At 54.8% G+C, this 19,433-nt stretch overlaps 1 protein-coding gene across 1 annotated transcript in view; it reads left to right on the plus strand.

The window, feature by feature from the left end:
* The window catches only part of HPSE2 (heparanase 2 (inactive)), a 105,473-nt gene that overhangs the window by 85,103 nt on the left and 937 nt on the right, over nucleotides 1-19,433 (plus strand). Inside the window, exons 7-11 of the mRNA XM_071446323.1 lie at nucleotides 5,719-5,812; nucleotides 8,220-8,326; nucleotides 9,117-9,231; nucleotides 18,152-18,297; nucleotides 19,240-19,386. Of these exons, the coding sequence (XP_071302424.1) occupies nucleotides 5,719-5,812; nucleotides 8,220-8,326; nucleotides 9,117-9,231; nucleotides 18,152-18,297; nucleotides 19,240-19,386 (609 nt within the window). The remainder of the gene's footprint in view (nucleotides 1-5,718; nucleotides 5,813-8,219; nucleotides 8,327-9,116; nucleotides 9,232-18,151; nucleotides 18,298-19,239; nucleotides 19,387-19,433) is intronic.

Genomic DNA, 19,433 nt, shown 5'->3' on the forward strand with positions numbered 1-19,433 from the left:
GAGAAGGGAATATAGTGCAAGGAGCCCTGTTCTCTGTGTGAAAACAGAATATACCTGAAATATAATTGATAGAAAAATGACACTGGGTAGAAATGAGCAGCTCACCAGTGAGCCTCACTCACTCAACTGAGTATGGTTTCAGTTACATACTTAACATCACTCAGCACACATCACTGTGCCTCCCTCTTCAGAAGTAAAGGGTTGCTGGAGAGAGATGTGTGAATGGCTTCAAAGTGCTCAGGGAGCTTCCTCCAAAGGAGGGTGTGACAGTGGCTCCAAGAGATTTGGCATTTCCGTGGTGATTTAGACTGTTTGGGTATGAGTGAACGCAGACCCCATCAGCCTTTGGATGTGGGTTTCCACTGCTCAGGATCCTCCCCACAGCCATCTCTTTGCTCTGTGCTGGTGTCCTCACACATAGGGAAGATTCATTGTCTGCTTAAGCCTGCAGCTGTGCCCAGTTCCATCCCCCAGCTCAGTCTGCACAACTGCTTTTCCATTCGAAGTCTGTCACACAGCTCCAAGTTTGTCATGTTTAATGTGCAAATCCTCATGCAATGCTGCCTCTGAAACACAAATCCCTATTACTTATGCGGAAAGTAAATGTTTACATCTTCAAAACCAGTGGACATCTGTCCCTGTGGCTTCTTGGAGAATGCCAGCTCCTCTTCCAAGATACAAAGACACTTGTCCTATGTGGCAAATCAGGGTGCCGGACAGAGGTGCCAGACACACAGGCATGTGTGAGATGTTGCTTAGAATGCTTTTGCCTGGCTTGGTTTGGGTGACATCTCTTCTGGCCTAGTCATGGTGAGTGTGCAGGGGGAAATGCTCACAGGCAGTAGCACAGGGCAGATTTGCCAAAGGTGCCAGGAGACAGTTGCCCAGCATGAGCAGACCCACCAGTGTATGTACCCAGGGTGTATATTTGGGCTCACATCAGCCTCAGAGTGCTCAGAGTGCTGTGTCTTCACAGGCTGTGCCTGGAGGAAGGGGCTGCAGAAAAGAGTCTCTGACCAATTTGCACCTGTGTGATGGCTTTAAATCAAACCCACTACAACCTGTAAATAAATAAACCTGGTCAGGGCACAGCTTTGCCCACTGACTTGCAATCCTCTTCACTGTCTGATGGAGGGAACAGTTCCTGGCAGCACCATGGCCTGGCCACCTGCACATTTCCAGGCAGTGCCAGGGGAAGGCTGGGGAGATGGCACAGGCCAGGGATGTCACCGGTGGTGAGATGGGCAAACCCATCTGGTGTGGGGTAGAGAAAGGCATGGGTGTGAGCTGTGCCTTTGGGGCCACAGAACAGCCCCCAGGCACTCTTCATCCAAGCCTTTATTAGCTGACTGGAGGTGGGCAGCACCTCTCACGTGCCTGCAGGGGTTTGGAAGGAGCAGGTCTCATCCTGCCTCTCCTCCATGAGAAGCAGGGCAGGGTGGCTGCCCACGTCTTGCACTGCAGACACCCGCACCTGGGGATGATGCTCAGGGCTCAGGGGCACCTGTCAGCAGAGGTGTGTCAGTCTCACAGCTGCAGTGGCAGCAGGGTGTCGTGCTGGCTGTGAGGATCTGCCCTGCTCGGTGTCCTGGCAGGCAGGTCCCTAATTCCAAGCAGACTCTCCCTGCAGCGCAGGCAACAAAGTAGATCCGGAAATTCCTGAGCTTTGGGAAGTGGGCTTTAATGTAATTAACTGCAACAGAAGAAGAGGTCAGATAATAGGGGCAAAGGTTTCTCTTTAAAATGAAGGAAGATGTAAATGAAACCAGCTGCCCAGGAGTCAGTGCACTGCCTTCATTAAACATGGTATAATGCTTATGGTCCTGTGCAGCCGATCATGGATCTTGCCAGAACACAGTTTTAAATGCAACGCCAGAGCTGGAGGTGAGAGGACAGAGACATGTAGCCAGCCCCTGAATTGCCCAAGTGCTCTGGTGCCTGGCACTGTCCCTCTCTGGGAGGCAGTGGGGAGCTATGTGCAGCCTGGCCTGGCAGCCTGCTCAAGAACAAGGGCATTTCTGACTGGCAGCTGTGTTCAGCCCTGCCTCACTACTGCTCTCAGCTCATCTTTGTGCCATGCTACAGATCCATCAAAGGATGGAGGCCAGGAATTGGGGTGGTTCATTTCCTAGCACTGGCGTAAATTCTTGCCCAGCCCTTGGCTGAGTCCTTCCCCTGCACCACACTCTGGTCTGGCCATCCCAGAGTGGCCCAGTCACACCTCCCTTTGCAAAGTGTGTGATCTCATCCTGGCTTTCCATGGCACAGTCAAATGACAGTTTTAGAAATGGGGCAATGTAAGCAGAGGGGGGAGAATTTGTCTCAGCTTTGTATAATAGACATCCAGAGTATAATAGGACACCCAAAAGTACAGGTACATGGCCTTTCCTTCAAGATGTATGTCTCATCTGGGATTTAGTAGCTAGATCCATCTTTTTCTTGGCTGACTCTTCTCATCTTCTTGCAGACTGCCTGTTCATAGTGATAGTGGCATCAAACAGGGGGACACGATGGCCCAGCTCTGTATGTAATTGGCCATATCTATTCTCTCCTGAATTATGAGAAGCAGCATGGTCAGTGCTCATGGTGTGCATGCTGATGTCTCCCAGGCTTCAGGGCCACTGCTGTTGCTGTGCTGTTCCCAGAGCCCACTGAAAGACCTGTCAGCCTGTGCTGGACACAAACAGCTTGTCCAAGAGCTGGGTGTGCTCTGCCTCTGCAGAGTCGTGGCTGACAGAGACGCCTGCCCGTGCTGGGGAGGGGCTGTCCATTCATCTCCTTGCTGGACTTAGGAGAGCAGGATGAGAGTGCCATGGACCCCAGGGCTGGCCTGGGGAGGTATTTGTCAGTGCTGGATTTCTCTGCAGCTGCTGCTGGCTTTTTTGGAGGTTGAAGAGTTGTGACTGTTTTAGGTTGTTGGTTTTGTTTGTTTTTTTAAAGTCAAGTGCACTGAGTCATTGTAAATATCAGCAAAGCTGCAGCCTTTACTCCAAGGAATAATCCACGCCTAATGAGCTCTTCTCTTGCTTTAAAGGCCTGACAGTTGTTTGCATTTTGTGGATTTCTATACTGCCTATACTGACAGTTAAAGTTACCAAAAGGAAGTGCCTTAACTCAATGAGATGAACACTACAGCTGGCAACCCATTCCTGAGTAGCCAGGTATCAGCACAGACCTCAGTTCCTCTCTCTTCCTCACAAGCCTTGTGACACTGGAGCCATTTTCCCTTTTTCCTAGTCTGAGGAGGATGAAACTACCTGTTGGCAACTGAGGACTTCCCAGGCAGATTTGCTAGAGGTCCTTGCCCATTTTATTGAAGCCTGTAATTGTCATCACGCTCTGTTTACACACCCAAAGCTGAAGTGTTCCCCTCCTCATGCTGCCAGGAAATATGCTTCCAAGATTTCTTGATACCGAGGCAGGAATACTGATACTTTATTTCTGTCCTTTGTGCCTCTACCAGTGTCTGTTTCTTTGGGCTAGTAATGAAGGTGTCAAAAAAAAAAGTCACCATGGCACATATTCCAGAGTATTTCTCTTCCCTGTAGGGTCTGGGCTGTGCTGGGTGCATCAGCACCTCCCCAGGTGATTTCTGGGGGACAGAGCCTCCTCTGGCTCTGCTGCTGCTCTGGCAGGGGAGCTGCATGTCAGAGCACACCTCTGCTTGGATGAGGTGATGCGGAGGTGCAAGCTTGTCTTTGCTCTCCAAGGGATTCATCCTGGCTCTGGGACCATACTGGCCAAGGAGCCAGACCCTGCAGAAAGCCTGATGCATTGGAGGGGTCATACACAGACTGAGGTCTATCTAACTCCATCTTTTCCCTGTGAATACAACCTTTTTTATGTCTTTCAGCCGGTTTTCAGCCTAGGTGATGGGGTTTTTAGTCCACAGCAGTCTGAAAAAGTCATTTCTGCTCAGTTTTTAAGTGCAGTGCTAAACTCCAAACATCTGCCATCCCCAGAGAACACTGCTTTGTAATTTTGTCTTAAAAAGTAATCTGTGTAAACCCCACCACTGCCTGCTGCTCACAGATCTGCTCTCCTCCCAGCAGCCAGTGGTTGGATAGTGTGTAAGTGATCTGAGTGATTTTGAACACTTCCTAAACTCTCCCTGGAGATTATCTCTGCCCTTAGCACCTTCCAGTCACCATGGGTGTGCAGAAATGCCTCGTGCCTCCTTACCCAGTCACACAATGTTGGGGTGCCTGGCACGTTCCCGTGCTTGGCTGGGGACACAGCTGGGGCTGCACGCCTCGGGGGGGCTGACACAGGAGGTTCTTCTCGTTGAATGCATTTGCAAGTAATAGAATTCTGCTCTGGGACAGTTAGGGACTTGGAGAAGTGAGACACAAAATCCTCTCCAAGCACTCATGCATGTTGCACATGTGCCAGGTGCTCTGTCTGAGGCTGAGTTAGCCCACAGCATCCTTTGGGGATGCTCCTGCATTCCAGCACCCAAGTGAATCAGCCACTACAACTGCTGTAGGTGCTCACTGGTGCAGATGAGATGCATGTCAGGGAGAAAGCAGCCCTGGAAAGGTGAATCCACCTTTCCTCAGAGCCCAGGTCTTTAGCTCATTGTGCATCCCAGCACCCACAGCTGCACCGGGGTCTGCAGGGAGGGAGAGGGCTCTGTGCAACTCTGGTGAAATCCGAGTGCATGTAGATCCAGTGAGGGATCAGAGGCAATGACTCAGCCCCACCAGCCCCAGCCAGAGCTGCTGCTGTTCCTGGGAACCTCCATCCCCCCAACGTGGCTCTGACATTCTCTGGGGCTTGCTGGGGTGAGTGGCTGATACACAATGCAGATTTGGGAGGAGAAGGTTCATAAAGTTTCTCTTGCAAAACCTATTTATCAGAAAAAGGGCTGGCCCAGGGGTATGCCAGTGCATGCTGCAGCAGGCATCCTGTTCCCTGCAAGACTGGCAGGAGCCTCTGGGAGATGTACAAGGGCTGCCATTTCTCTTTGCATGGAGGAGAGGTGACAGCCCAAGGCTCTCCCTCAGGAGGAGCAGGCTGGGATTCCCTCTTGACACAGGGTATGTACAGTCAGGACAGAATGCTTCACCTTATGTCCTGGAGCCAGCAGACAGCAGTGAGACATTTCAGAGCTTTCCTCTCACACTTAGAGACAGATGATTCACAATGTTATGGGCAGCACTGTAGCTGTACTTCATAAAATCAAGCACATGGAGAGCAGGAATCAGCCCCCTGTATGGGAAACACTCCCTGGCATTCCTAGGCCAGAAGGTATTTCTGTGAGAGCAGGACTTCCTCTGCTGGTAACAGCCACAACTCTCTTGTCAGGGGGATTCAGCTGAGGATTTTTCTGGAAGAGCAAGCAAGGAAGGTGTAGGTTGTGCAAGAGGGCTGCAAAGCCTTTGCAGGGGGCATTTTGCTCCCAGCCTTTAGAATACTACCCCCAGAGTTTCACCAGCAAAAGTTAAGAAATTGCAAAACTTCCCATGGCTCCTGAAGTGCAGGATGCTCAGTGTTTAGGGTGTGTCCACCTTACATCCTGTTTTGGAGACTGAAATCTGCCAGACTGAGCATCTGCCAGACAGGCATGGCCAGAGGGCCAGGACAGGACAGGGTGCAAGCAGGGATTCCCCAGAGCAAAGGAACATCTTGGTATGGGGCAGCAGCAGAACAGGAGGACGTGGACTGGGGACAGAGACACTTCCAGCTTCTGACCTTGTCTTCTTATTTCCCTTCCAGTTACTACATTGATGGTCGAGTGGCCAAGGTGACAGACTTCCTGAAAACACGGCTGTTAGACACACTGTCAGACCAGATCAGGAAAATCCAGAAGGTGAGCAGGTGCAGAGGGTCTGCAGGGCTGAGGGGACACCGTGGCTGCAGCGCCTGGCTGGGGCACAGCTCATGGCCAGGGCTCAGCACCCACAGCTCCCAAGGCAGCTGGGCTGGGGCAGGGAGGGAGAGTGGGCCCTGTGCTCCCGGGGAAAGTGCAGCCAGGCCTGTTCAGGGCAGGGCTGAGACACCAGGCAGCACAAAGCCTGGCCCCAGCGTGGGGTGTGTGCTGGGTTGTGAGGGAAATGGCCACAGGCTGCAGCACAGCATGGGTTGTGCAGGTGTGCTAGGACACAGGGCAGCAGAAAACACCATGCAATGCAAGGCCCTGCTAAGGCAGCTACTGGCTTGAGGCTCCCATCTGTCTGTCCTTGAAGGCAGCAGCATGTAATGAGGGTGAAACTGAGCCTGCTCCCCAGAAGAAGGAGAGGAGAGAGCAGCCAGGTGGTACCAAACCTCCCTGAGCACAGCCAGTACTCTGTGTGCTCAGGAGGTGCTCCTACCACCACATCTTGCCCCACTTGCTCACAGTGTGGCTGGAAATGTTGCTTGCAAAGTAGTGGCAGTTGCATTCCCAGAGGGATTCTCACTGGTGGAGAATTGTGACCATTATGAACTAGTGTCCTTTTTCCCTGATAATCATGCTTTGACTGTGACAAAAAACCCAGCTGTTGCTGGCCTGTGGTGTCAGAGTCCATGGCTGGCTCGTGAGGGCTCCTTTCCTCCCTGTCCAGGGGACCCAGCTCACATCTCTACCAATGGGATACATGGCAGGGGCTCGGCAGGGTTCCCCTGCTTGGCTGATAGAGGGGCCAGGGCTGAGACTGACACACTCAGCTGTCAGTCCTGGAAGAAATAAGGAACACCTAGTGAGTGAAAAAGGCCTTAGGGACCAGAGGAGATGTCCGTCCATCTGTCTTGTCTAGGTTTTCAAATCTTACCACTCACCACAATGTCTCACTTGCAATTCCTGCAGGGAGAAACCATAGAATGAGTAAACAACTCAAAGAGGCCCTGGGAAAGGGGATGAGAGGGTCAGTGCAGCAAAGCTGGAGGAGAGAAGCTCCTTGCTGAACCCTCTGGCACAAGCTGGGAGTCATCCCTGTGTGTGGATGATACTCCTGCTGTGGGGGAGGCATGGCACAATGGAATCACAGTGGGGCAAGCGAGAGGCACCAGCTGACCCAGCCCTCACAGGTACAATGCCCTGCCAAAAGTGGTGACATGTATCCCACCTCTGCTGCAGGTTGGAACCTGCTGGGAATGCAGTTGGACTCCATCCACTCCCAGACCAGAAGCAGCCAGGAGCTGCCCTTGGTGCAGTTTAGGGGAACCCTCACACCCATGGGCCAGAATTTGGTGTGCACGGGGTAGGGCTGGGGAAGGCTCTCCTGGGAATGCCAGTGTGGCTGAGCAAAAGCACAGCACTGGGTGCTAATGGCCTCCAGCTTGGCTCTGAGTCCCTGCATCCTGCCGGGGCTGATTAGAGCAGCTGGACTTGTCCACTTGCCTGTTTTATTGCTTCCTCTCCGGCCGGGAAGGTGGCGGGCTTAGATAATTACAGGCAGGATGCCAACACCTCTGGGGCTTCAGGCAGGGCTGTCGGCTCTCACAGGCTGTGAGTGGGAGGCAGCCCAGAGCTGGCCTATTTAACATCTTTGAGGGATCCCAGTCCATCCAGCACATTCCAGCGCTCCTCACTAATGGGGCAGGATCCATCAGGCTGCTCAGAGCATTCCTGGGTTTGCAGACATCTGGTCTTGGGAGCTTGTCACCCAGCCTGGAGAAGTGGGACTGCAGGAGAGGGGACAGGGTGTGGTGCCAAAGGTTGCTCGGGCTGGGAGGGGGCAGCTCTGGCCAGCTGAGCATCCCACAGGTGTCTGCACTGCTGGCTGAAGCCTGCTGAGGGGTGGGCAGCATGCTCAGACCTGCATGTCCCACCTGTGCCATGGACCCCTCAGGTGCCAAAGCAGCCCCTGCTCAGCTGTGGGACTGACTGTCCCATTGGGGCTCGGGGGCTACCCACGGCTGGCAGCCACCTTGACCGGGGTATGGCGAGCTAAGGTGACATGAGAGGGCAGTGTGTGGGACAGAGTGCATGGGGACACCACAGGGGAAGAGCAGGATCTGGGACTGGAAACATGAGAGTATGTTTGGGAGCAGCTCCAGAAGATGCAAGTGGACGTGTTGGCAATGGAAGGAAAGAGTGAGGAATAAAGAGAAGTGTCCCCCCCACCCAGCCAAGGTAAGGACACAGAGGGACACGCCATGGCCAGGCAGGCACTGACTGTCTACCAGCACCATCACCAAAGGTCTGCACAAGTCTTCCATGAGACAGGAGATGTCTGCCTTGGCTTTAAATCACAGGTGCACCAGAGTAATTTTGGTTGCTTTTGTCTCTCTTGCAGGTAGTGAACACGTACACGCCAGGGAAGAAGATCTGGCTGGAAGGTGTTGGCATGACCTCAGCTGGAGGCATGAACAACCTCTCCGACTCATACGCAGCCGGGTTCCTGTGAGTGACACTGGCTTGGCACCCCCAGGGCACTGCCCCCCGTGGGCTCTGCAGGCTGAGGTGCTGCAAAGGCACTGCAGCTGGAAGAGGGCAAACTCCAGGCCCAGAGACCCCTTCAGTACTCCCTGGCAGCCTGAGTGTTGTTAATTTCTCCATTTTGTACCTAGTACCCCTCCTCAGCTCTGCTTTCCATTTTCTCTCCTTTGAAGCTACAACCATTCCTGGCTCCACTGGCACAGCCCCATGGCCTGGACATCCTGCTGCAAAGCCCCAGTCCAGACCTTCAGAGCTGGCTGTGATCATGGCTGTGAAAGATGAAGGAAGATTATCTGAGCTTTGCAGGGAAGCACAGGGACATGCCTGGGCTATCAGGGCTGTAGCAGGCTGTGAGAATTGAAGATCTTGCCCAGGGAATTTGAGAAGACAGGCCAGTGCAAAGGTCTGCTCTGCCCTGCTCAGACAGAGGGTGCAGAGTGCTGGCAGGCTGGGGGAGCACCTCTGGGCAGAGGGCTGAGTTATTGGGGTGCACACGGGGGCTCAGGCACAGGTTTGGGACGTGTAAGCTGTGCACAGCTGGGGCAGGGGGAGAGACATGCAGACTTGCTGGGACAGGGATAGTGGGAGCTAGTTCATAAAACCATCAGGAGGCTTCAGCTCAGGTGCTGGAGCAGGGACCAGGTCGTATGCATGAGAGCAGCTGTGCCACTGGGACCAGGCAGTCCCCCCCAGTGTTCCCCCGTGGTGCCCCTGCCCCTCCATGGTGCCCTGGCTCTGTTCCCTCTGTCCCCAGGTGGCTGAACACGCTGGGCCTGCTGGCCAGCCAGGGCATCGACGTGGTGGTGCGCCATTCCTTCCTCGACCACGGCCACAACCACCTGGTGGACCAGAACTTCAACCCCTTGCCGGTAGGTCTGCCCAGGGATGTCATGCTGCTGCTGGCTTCTCCCTGCACGTTTGGGGGGATTCTCTCCTTGTGGCCTCTCTGAACTCTGCTGGGAAATGAATTTTCCAGATCTGTTCCTGACAGTGTTAATAGGAGATGTTGGTTCATGTCGAGTGTGACATGTTGGAGGCAGATGGGAGAGCGACACCTCTGTAGCTGAAATTTTGTCTGATGCCCCAGGGTTGTGGCACAGGAGAGAGGCTGGTACCACTGAGGGGTACCAGGGCAGGCTGGAGAGTTGGAGGGGTGGATGGGGTGCTGGCCCAAGGGAAGACGGGCTGGAGCTTCAGCACCTGATTTCAGATTTCTAGAAACCAAGGCGAAAGCTTCACAGTGAGTAGTGATCTCATCAGTGCCCCACAACATCCCTCACTCCTCAGCAACACCTGGGCAGAGGGACCTCCCAGAACACATGGTGCTGATAAGGAAACCATATGAAAGAACCTGTTAAAAGTAGCGGGTTTCCTTTTCCTCTGGGGGTTAGTAAATACACTGCCTTGCAAGCAGAGAGCCTGGCAGAGCAGCTGAGTGCTCTGCATCTCTGCTAGAAGGGATTTATTGGTCCATGACCCAGCAGACACTGCCAGCAGGCTGGGGATCCCTGTTGGAGATGTGCACAACCCTGACACTGTGAGCCTGCCATTGATGCTGTGCTGGGCTCTCAGGGGTGGCTGCAGGGGAGCAAAGTCTGAGGGAGCTGCATCTCAGCCAGCTCTGCCTGCTCAGGCAATGAAAACAGCATCCCTGAGCATCAGGCTGGCTCCAGAGAGCAAACCAGTGAGCAGGAGAGCATGGCCTCCTGCCTGTGCTGCTCTGGGTATCTCCTGGGGCACCTTGGTGTGTTCCCATATGCAGCCTTCCAGCAAGCTCACCTGCCAGCTCTGGGGGCCCAGCCTAGGGGGCTTTGAGCTTTGTCTGAGATGAACCTGAGCTTACAGCTCAATGGATTTCTCCTGAAGAGCCTGGATTTCCCTGACCAAGCCACATCACCCCCTTTCCCAGGGCTTCAAGACCCCAGATTGCTCCTGGCTGGATGGGTGCAGGCCAGCTCCTGCCTGCTGAGTGTCAAGGGTGTGGCAATCTCTCCTGGCACAGGGGGCAGAGGGTGCCCGTGGCCAGCTCTGCTGGCACAGGGGGCAGAGGGTGCCCATGGCCAGCTCTGCTGGCACAGGGGGGCAGAGGGTGCCCATGGCCAGCTCTGCTGGGACAGGGGGCACAGGGTGCCCATGGCCAGCTCTGCTGGCACAGGGGGGCAGAGGGTGCCCATGGCCAGCTCTCCTGGCACAGCAGGGCAGAGGGTGCCCATGGCCAGCTCTCCTGGCACAGGGGGCACAGGGTGCCCATGGCCAGCTCTCCTGGCAGAGGGGGTAGAGGGTGCCCGTGGGCAGCTCTGCTGGCACAGCAGGGCAGCAGCCCCAGATATCAGCTGGAAAAGGAATGCAGTTCAGAACGGGATTGGAGCCAGGGAAGGAGTTAGAGGAATAAACCCCAGGCTGATAAACACAATGGAAGTCTTTAACTTGGATTTTGCTGTTGTTTTAAAGATAAGTCTCCCAGTAAGTGAGGTGCCAATTGCTGTCATGATTGTTTCCTCACTCTCCCATGTTCTTCAGCGCCGATCCCACATCCCACCACTGTGCTCCTGCACAAACTCAGGCAGGTGCTTCCACAACCTCTTTCCCTCCACTCCTGCGCTATAGAAGAGCCACGGACAGGTGAAAACCGACAAAGGGTTTTAAAAAGCTGCAAGCACCGTAAAGCCCGGCAAGACCGGGCGGTGACCCGCTCTGCGGGACGGCGGCTGCTCTTTTCCCGTGGGAGCTGTCAGGAGATAAAAGCCGCTGGCTGTACCTGTGCGGGGCCGGCGCTGTGAAATACAATCTGCTCATTAGCTGCCATGACAAAGAGGTTTCCGCACGCCGGCTGGGCGTGAGGCAGCTCTCAGCTGCCTGCTGAGAGAAGGGCTGCACCGCCACGGCATCAATCACAGCTCCGGCTGGCAGCTCCTCAGGGAGCTGGGAGCCAGGCCCGGGCTCCCCAGAGCCGCCTTTGCACCTCCTTCTCCTCCCTGCCCCTGCTGCTTGTCCAATAAGAGAATGGTCTCAGTGGCAACAGGCACCGAAGCTTTGCAGTGAAATTAGGAAGATGCTCGCATCTCTGCTGGGCTTCCCATACTCAGCTGACTCGTGAGCTAAGCGACATCTTGTGCTTTTTGGGACATTTTGCAAGAGACGTGGTCCTTGTGTGCCCCTCCAGATCCTTCACCCATGGAAGGGCAGCTTGAGTGCCCATTCTGGTTGCCAGAATTGCCTGTCCACTCTCCCTCTGAGCTCAAGTGTTTTACTACCTTGTTATTTTTGAGATAACATTTTCATGTATGGTTGGAGTGCTTTTTCTTGCTGAGTGATTGGAGCAGTCAGCTGTATAATAGTCAGAGAAGCCCTTCAAATAAAGCCTTATGCAGGTACATCAGTCTGCCTGCCTGCACTTAAACCTGTACATGTGTGGGAGTAAGGAGTGCAGGGAAGGAGGGCAGGAGCAGCACTAATATTTGCTCGTCACAGGGCAGTGCCTTTGAAATGCTGATCCAGCATACAGTACCTCTAGGATCATTTCAGGCATGCAACGTACATACTCTATCTCTCTTTCCTTAATATCTCTCTGAAACAGTCCAGAGGGAAGCAATACATTTATTTCACCCCAGGCAGACATGAGATTTCTCTTCAGATTCTTACAGAATGTTAAAGATGTTTTTCAGTGCTCTTCCACGTGGTACTCACCTCTTTTTTATCCATCCTTGGTATTGATTTCTGCTCCTTTAATGTACAATGCTGTAAGGTTATATCTATGCAGAGAAAAAACTTGGGCATATTTCTAGGCAGGACTTGAGGAACACAAACCCCATGGAAAAGCCAAAGCTGGAAACCAGACTTCCATTTCCTGTGGCTCCTCATGGACCTTCCTCTAATGACTCTGGGCAGGGAGATACTGAGTTCAGTAGATACTTAAAGTTCTTTTCTGCATATAAGATTCATATGCAGGATGAGAAAGTCCCAGAGGGATCAAGGGTGAATGGACAGCAGGGGCTGCCTGCTCAGCTGTGGTGGTAGAAGACAATATGATATTGCCTGTGAATTGATGGTGTCCTTGAGAAAGCATCACAGCAGTGCGAAGGGCTGTGCCCAATGGTGCTGTGATCAGATGCTTGGATGCTGCTGGTGATTTTTCACCTCCTTGGCTTTGCCCAAAGGCACTGAGGAGAACTCAATGGGAAAGAACATGACTCTGTCCTGGAGGAGGGAGGACCCTGGGCTCATATCAGGTCTGTCTGACCTGTCCCGAGCACCTCCGCATTAGGGGATGGGTTGGGCCCCCCCCAGTTTCCGGGCCCAAGGAGGCAAGGGGCCCTCGGTGAGGTGCCAGGAGCAGGAGCGGGTCCCCGGCCGTGCTCCGCCTGCTGCACGTACTCGCTCCCCGGTGCGCTCATTAGCGGAGCTGCTTTGGCAGGAGGCGCCGCTAATTGCAGCGGAAGGTCCCAGCCGTCCCCCGGTCTGTCCCTCTCCCGCCCCTGCGCTCCCCTGGCCAGGGCTGCGGGGGCCGGGTCCTCGCCCAGCTGTGCCCATGCCCATCCCGGCACCAGCGGGGTTCAGCCCTGCTGCTGCACCCGCTCCTCTGCACATCTCTCAGTGTCGCCGCGCTGCACACACGCGGAGCCGAGCACCGGGGCAGGAGCACGGCCGCTGCTCCCCGCAGGGACCCTCGGCTCCGGGTCACTGTCTGGGACCGTGTGCCATGCAGGCAGAGGCCCGGGCCCAAGTCTGGGAGTGACAAAGGGTGGGGAGAGGGAGCAGGTTCAATGGAGCTTGCACACACACATGGAAGCTGTTCCTGAGGACTGTAAATCTGTGCGCGGGCGTCTGGCACCCCCATCTGCCCTGCACGCTAGAGCACTGACTCTGGTGGGAGTGATGCCTGCAGACAGGGAAGGGGTGAGAGGGGCAAGGGTTGGCAGGAACTGTTGTTAGAGGATGTTTGCTCTGGCCACAGATGGGAGGGGTGAAGTCCCGGGCAGTTCAGGTGTGCACAGGGGAAAAGCTCTCCCATGAGATGTCAAGCTAAAGCATGGTCTGCTGAAGGGCAGAGTGGAAATGGTGCCCTGTGGAAGTCTTCCAGAGAGCCTTGGCACAACTGCCTGGAGCAGGTTTGAGCAGAGCATCCAATCCACTGCCTGTCCTTTCTATCAGGTCTCAGGGACTGAGGCATTGTCTGCTTTCTGCACCCTTTCTCCTTCCAGGAGTTCCAGGCTGTCTCTGAGGATCGTTGTATCCGTGAATGAGGAGACAGATTTAAAGCAGCTAAACTCTGCTTGCTGTCACGGTGGGTTAAGGGGCCTTTCCCTCTTGGTGCACTCTGAAGTGCATATGCATGGACCCTTAAATGGATCAAAGCCCTGCTAGCAGCTCTGGCACCCACCCACTGGAGCTGCAAGACATGTGCAGAGCTGGAGCTTGACTGTTCCTCCTGCACAGGAGTCTGGGGCAGAAACAAAATGCATCTGGGACAGGCAGCAGCAGCTTGGTCTTGGAAGGATGGACACAGCCATGGCTCACATCTCCAGAGGCACCATGCTAGTGCTAAACCTGCCCAGCTTGGTCACAGAGCCAACCCAGGGCTGTGGATGAGATGGGGCAGAAAGACCATTCCCAGAGTGGATTGGTGCTCTGGAAGAACAGGAAACAGAAGAATTGCATTTGGTTTCCAAGCCCTCTGATCTGGCAACTCTGCTCCCTTCCGGTAGCCTGCATCGCCTGGACCCTGTTAGGGAGAGGTGATGACAAAAGAGAGATTTGGCTGTTCCTCCATCTGCTCAGATCCCAAGAAGGTGGGGAGGCCACTGGCTGGAGGCAGGCTGTGCTGGGCAGTAGGCAGGGGTCACGTCCTACCCAGCACTCTCCTGTTTCCTGGGCAGGCTGTCCCCTCAGTGCCACTGATGCCTGGCAGCAATTCCTGTGGCTGCCACTCCCACTGCAGGAATTTTGCTGCAGACCACTTGCCTGAGGAGGAAGCTGCAGGAAGACATAAGGGCATAAGGCAATGCAGGAAAGAGTGGTGTGAGATGAAGTGTTTGCAGCCGTTAGAGCAGGAAGGAAGAGGATCAGCACAGAGAAAGCAACAGATGCCCAGGCAGAGACGTCAGCAGCTTCAGAGGACTGGTGGTGAGGCACTGCTGGGATGTGGCCTCAGCAAAAGAGGGATTGGTCAGCATCAGCTGACCTTTCATGGGCGGTGGTGTCTGGATCAAAGGTCTGTCCTGCCCAGCAGGGCAGAGCAGAGGGAAGAGGCAAGGGGCCCCTTGGCTGCAGCATCTCTGTGTGCTGCCTCCTCCTCCCCTGCTGGTGCCTCTGGCAGGTCAGTTCCACTTGAAGCTCCCTTGTTTGGGGCTAGAAGGAGCCTTGTTCCCCATTCATAGACTGTCCCCTGTGGTGCTCACTCACAGACTCCCCAATACAGCAGCAAATGTTACAGGGACTGCTCGGTTCTCCACAACCTCCACACAACGAGGGGCACACACAAAACAGCAAACAGATGATGTCCCTGAGGGTGGGGGCATGAGAGCTCATGAAGGCAGCATTAGTGTCTGAAGCTGGCGATTTTGACTTCAGAAAATGTTGTTCCCTTCGGGATGAGGCCCTGCCCCACTCTGCTTGTCACAGGACCTTGCAAAGGGTTTGGCTGAGAAAACCTTGAACTCCCACTTAAGAAGCACATAAAACTCAGGGATAATGTTAAAAGCAGCATTATCCAGCCTTGCTGGAGGAACAAGCAGCTATGGCTTGAACAGGATGTAAGGACCTCCATGGGGAGAAAGCTTTGGATGCTGAGAATCTCTTTAATCTTGTGGAAAAAGCAAGAACAAGAACCACTGGTTGGAAGCTGAAGCCAGACAAATTCAGGACAAAAATAAGGAGTGGGACTGTTAACAGTATGGATATGTAACTGCTGGAACAGGCTCCCTGGGAAGTGGCAGCTTCTCCATCCCTCCAGATCTTCACAACCACAATCACTACTTTTCTGTAGGATGCTTTTGTCAAAAAGAAGCCATCAGGTTCAACAAAGGGATAAAAGAGCAAAGCCCTCTGTCCTGTGGTGTTCAGACCAGCCAGCCCTTATCTCCACACAGGTTGCTTGGACTGTGGAAAAATGCAGACAAAGGTGCAGCACTGGAGCTCTCTGTAACTGGCTGCTGAAACTCGAGTGTGCATAAAGCACAGGGGAAGAACTTGGGCAGCTTCAGAAGCAGGAAGAAGCAGTGAAAAGTGGAATAGGGTGAGCAGCAGCCAGCTGATGCTGCTGGTGACTTGGGAACAGAAAGCCATGCCCTGGCTGCCCCAGCCAGAGGAGGTTGTGCACCACAGGCTCACAGCCTGTGTGAATTGTTTGAATTGTTTGAAATTTGTTTGAAATTCAGCTGCCTTTGTTGGTTACAGTTCCCAGGAGACTGAAGGGCTATGGCTCTTTTACTCTGATTTTCTGGTTATGGAAACATCTCACATGTGGGGAGCACAGAGCTGAACAAATTCAGGTGGGCAGCAGAGCTGCTTTGCTGCCTCTAGGAGAGAGCGTGGGGATAACTCCTGCCCTTCTCCTGATGGCTCTGCAGACAGGAGGGTCTGGCAAACAGCTTTGCCCCAGGGCCTGCCTAATCAACCTTGTTTCCAAAAGCTGAAGTCTCTAAAACTTCTGCAATGAAGTAAACTGTGCCAAGAGATCAAGTAGGACCCTCTGGGCTTTCCGTCTCTAGTGGAAAGCTTGTATGTCTTCACTGGCCCCATGGGGCTCAGAAGGTGAGGCTCCCTGAGCTCTGCACGTCAGCTCACTCAACACAAGCTCCCCTCCTGCCCACAAATCAGGGGTCCCAGACAGGAGACCACCTGAGGCACAGGGAGGCTCTGCCTTCAGGTGCTCCTCACCTGCACTACGGCTTGATGGCTCTGCAAAGTATTTAAACCAAGAAAGATCCCTCAATTCTCATGGGACTAATAATAAACCAGATTCCTCTCTGCTATCCCTCCTCTACTGCTACAGCTGTATTGCTCAGCCCTCACAACTAGAGTCTTCTGTGACTCCAAAAGACAAATCCTTTCTGCAGTTGCACTGGTTGGAGCAACCTGTCTCCCTGGGCCTGGCTGAGGCTGCCCCTGACAGGATGTCCAGCACCACACTGCACGTCTTTGCAAGGGGTATGTGGGCACTGCCAGCCCGGGGAACTTGCTTGCACAGGGTGTGCCACATGGCAGCAGGTGCCAGCTGCTGTCAGGGCTGAGGAAGAGGTCACTGGTCAGTGGAAAAGCCACCCTGGGTGGCTTTGAGCAACTATTTCCCAAGCTGGTCTTACTTGAACAGGAGCTGGTAGCTGCAGGAGCCCAGCAGCCCTGGCATGGTTTTGGCTGGGCTTCACTCATGCCAGTGGAAGGAGCAGCCCTGGTGCACCAGCCCAGCTAGGGAGTGTCTGCCCTCAGCAGGTTTGTTTCAGCCATGCTAGGTGTGTGTGTGTAATTCATCATCCAAGTGCTTGGTGTCACCAGGCCCTGGTAATTTATTGCAAATAACACGATTTGGGCCCCTCACACAAGCGGATTTGCGATGATGCGAAAAGCTGCAGCTGTCCTCAGTGCTTCCCTGCAGTGAGCTGAAGAGCTCAAGTGCCTTGAGGCCAGTGCTGACGACTCCTTTTTCATCCCTGGGTCATTTTTCTGGCCCTCCTTTGAACTCTCTCTGGTACTTTCACATCCTTCTTGAAACTGAGACTTTAGAGCTAGCTTTGCCAGCAAGGCAAGCTAAAAGCACTGCTCTCCCCTCACCTCCTGCAGATGTTGGAGGGACACAGTGGTTCCTGCACTGCCCTGGAGGCACTGACTGTGCTGAAATACTGCACACTCACCCTAAATCACTGCTGACTGTCTTACCCATCCCATGGCACCTGCTGTGTACCCCTAGCTGGGCCAGAGGCTCCATCTTCCCAGCATCACCTGCCGTGCCTGGAGCAGCAGCGGGGCCAGAGCCCCATCCTGCAGAACAGCAGGCGAGGGTCTGAGCCTGCCCTTTCCCTTCCCACAACCCTGCTTCATTTACCACACACCTCCCAGCTCCTGCAGCGGATGAGAGGGGGGCCCACACAGCCTCAGCTCCCTCCCCGGGGCCTGGGGCCCATCCTGTGTGCCGTGTGAGGCCGTGCCCTGCGGGAAAAAGCAGTGTGTGGTGACGTAATTAAGGCTGTATCACTTATGCATGTGTGTAGGGTCTAAGCATTTCCTCTCTCTTGAGCTTCCCCATGCTCCACAGGAGGCTTTAAAATGGGAGAAATACCTCTGGGGAGCTGAGCACCCTCAGCAGTCCCAAAAGGCAGTGTGCCACAAATAGAGACAAAGAGCAGGGGAGAGTTCTGATGTGCTCCAGCTCTGTGTAGAGAGTGGGGGAAGAGCCTGCTCCAGAGACATCACCAGCCTGTGAGCATCAGCTGGAGCTGGTGTGCAGGTCCACAGCACGGCTGTGTGTTGGTCCATGGGTACGTGCGAGGGTGCTCATGCTGCTCCCCATGCTCTGCAACCCAGCCATGATCTGAGCTCCTTTAGAGGGTACCTGTGTCTCTCAGCATGGACAATTAATTCCTCCCTGAATCTCTTTCCTGGAAACATCCGTGCCATTATGGCTTGGAGTGCACAAAAAGAGCTCATCCCAATGCAGACATCTGGCACACAACATTTTCACCCCAACCGCCAAAATTTTGCCAGGCTGCAAGCAGGGGAGCCAGCCTTTCCTGCTCAGGCCCTCTGTGAGTAGGGGGGGCTGTTGTGCTGCTGACTGTCCCCTCTGCCCCCCAGGACTACTGGCTGTCCCTGCTTTACAAGCGCCTCATTGGTCCCAAGGTGCTGGCGATCCACGTGGCCGGTCTGCAGAGGAAACCCCGGCCCGGCAGAGTCATCCGCGACAAGCTCCGGATCTACGCCCACTGCACCAGCTACCACAAGTGAGCGGAGCGAGGAAGGCTCAGGGTCACAGGGTGGGATCGGTGGCACCCACAGGAGGTGGGGGCAACAAGGACACGCTGGTGCAGGTCGGCTTCCCAGGATGCTCACTCGGGTCCTGCTCTGGCCGCTGTCACAGTGAAGGGGAGTGCGGGAATGGCGATGCCTCCGATGAAAGTCGCGGCGAGCCCGGGCCTGGGAACGGGGCCGGTGGGGCCGGTGGGGCCGGGCAGCGGAGATCAAGGGAGTGGATTTCACACGAGGGGCCCCGCTCGCTCGCTCGGGTTACCCGGGCCGCGCTGCCGGGGAGCCTGGCCTGGTTATTGTTTCTCTGATAAGGTCTTTGAAAGCACCTCAGCGAGCCGGGGGGGCGGCCACCTCCTCCGCGGACACAAGTTGCTATTGTAGAGGAGGAGAGACTGTTTCTTTACACAGTCCAGATGCTTTCAACATGCCTCCAGCTCGGTAGAAACCTTGTCTAGTAACTGACAGGTGCAAAGTGCTTTATAGCCTTTGTTTGGGGCTGCCCGATTAGGCAGGGACAGAGGATCAGTGTCTGGACCTGTCTGTCAGGTGCCTGGGGTGGCGGGGGCAGACGCATAGAGCTCCCCTCCGTTCTCAGCCTCCTCCTTGCAAGGTTTGGGAGGAGGGGGCGGGCGGGGGCCGTCCTGGGGCTAACACTCTGTCCTTGGCCACCCCCCCTCTGGACACCGTGGCAGCGGCCTCTTGTGCCGTGCAACTGCTGGCTGAAGAAAGGTGTCACCTCAGAACTAGGCTTCATGATGGGAAGGTGGCATCTCCCGGTGAAGGGGCAGCAGCAGGATAGTGAATTTGGATGCCTGCATGAGGCCAGTTCTTACAGAGACCCCCAAGCCCCTTCTTGGAGGCGATGCTCCCTGAGGACATGGCAGTGCAGCCCTCATCTCCTACTCTCCCCCTTGCAGTCACAACTATGTCCGGGGATCCATCACCCTTTACATCATCAACCTGCACCGCTCCCGGAAGAAAATCAAGCTGGCAGGGACGCTGCGGGATAAGATTGTCCACCAGTACCTGCTGCAGCCCTATGGCAAGGACGGGCTCCACTCCAAGTAAGTTTGATGCTGGTGGCTGGGACTGCCACCACTGTCGCGGCCCC

Source organism: Agelaius tricolor, unplaced genomic scaffold (genome assembly GCF_023055355.1).
Source record: "Agelaius tricolor isolate 1412-34295 unplaced genomic scaffold, bAgeTri1.0.p SCAF_22, whole genome shotgun sequence".
Taxonomy (NCBI): Eukaryota; Metazoa; Chordata; class Aves; order Passeriformes; family Icteridae; genus Agelaius; species Agelaius tricolor.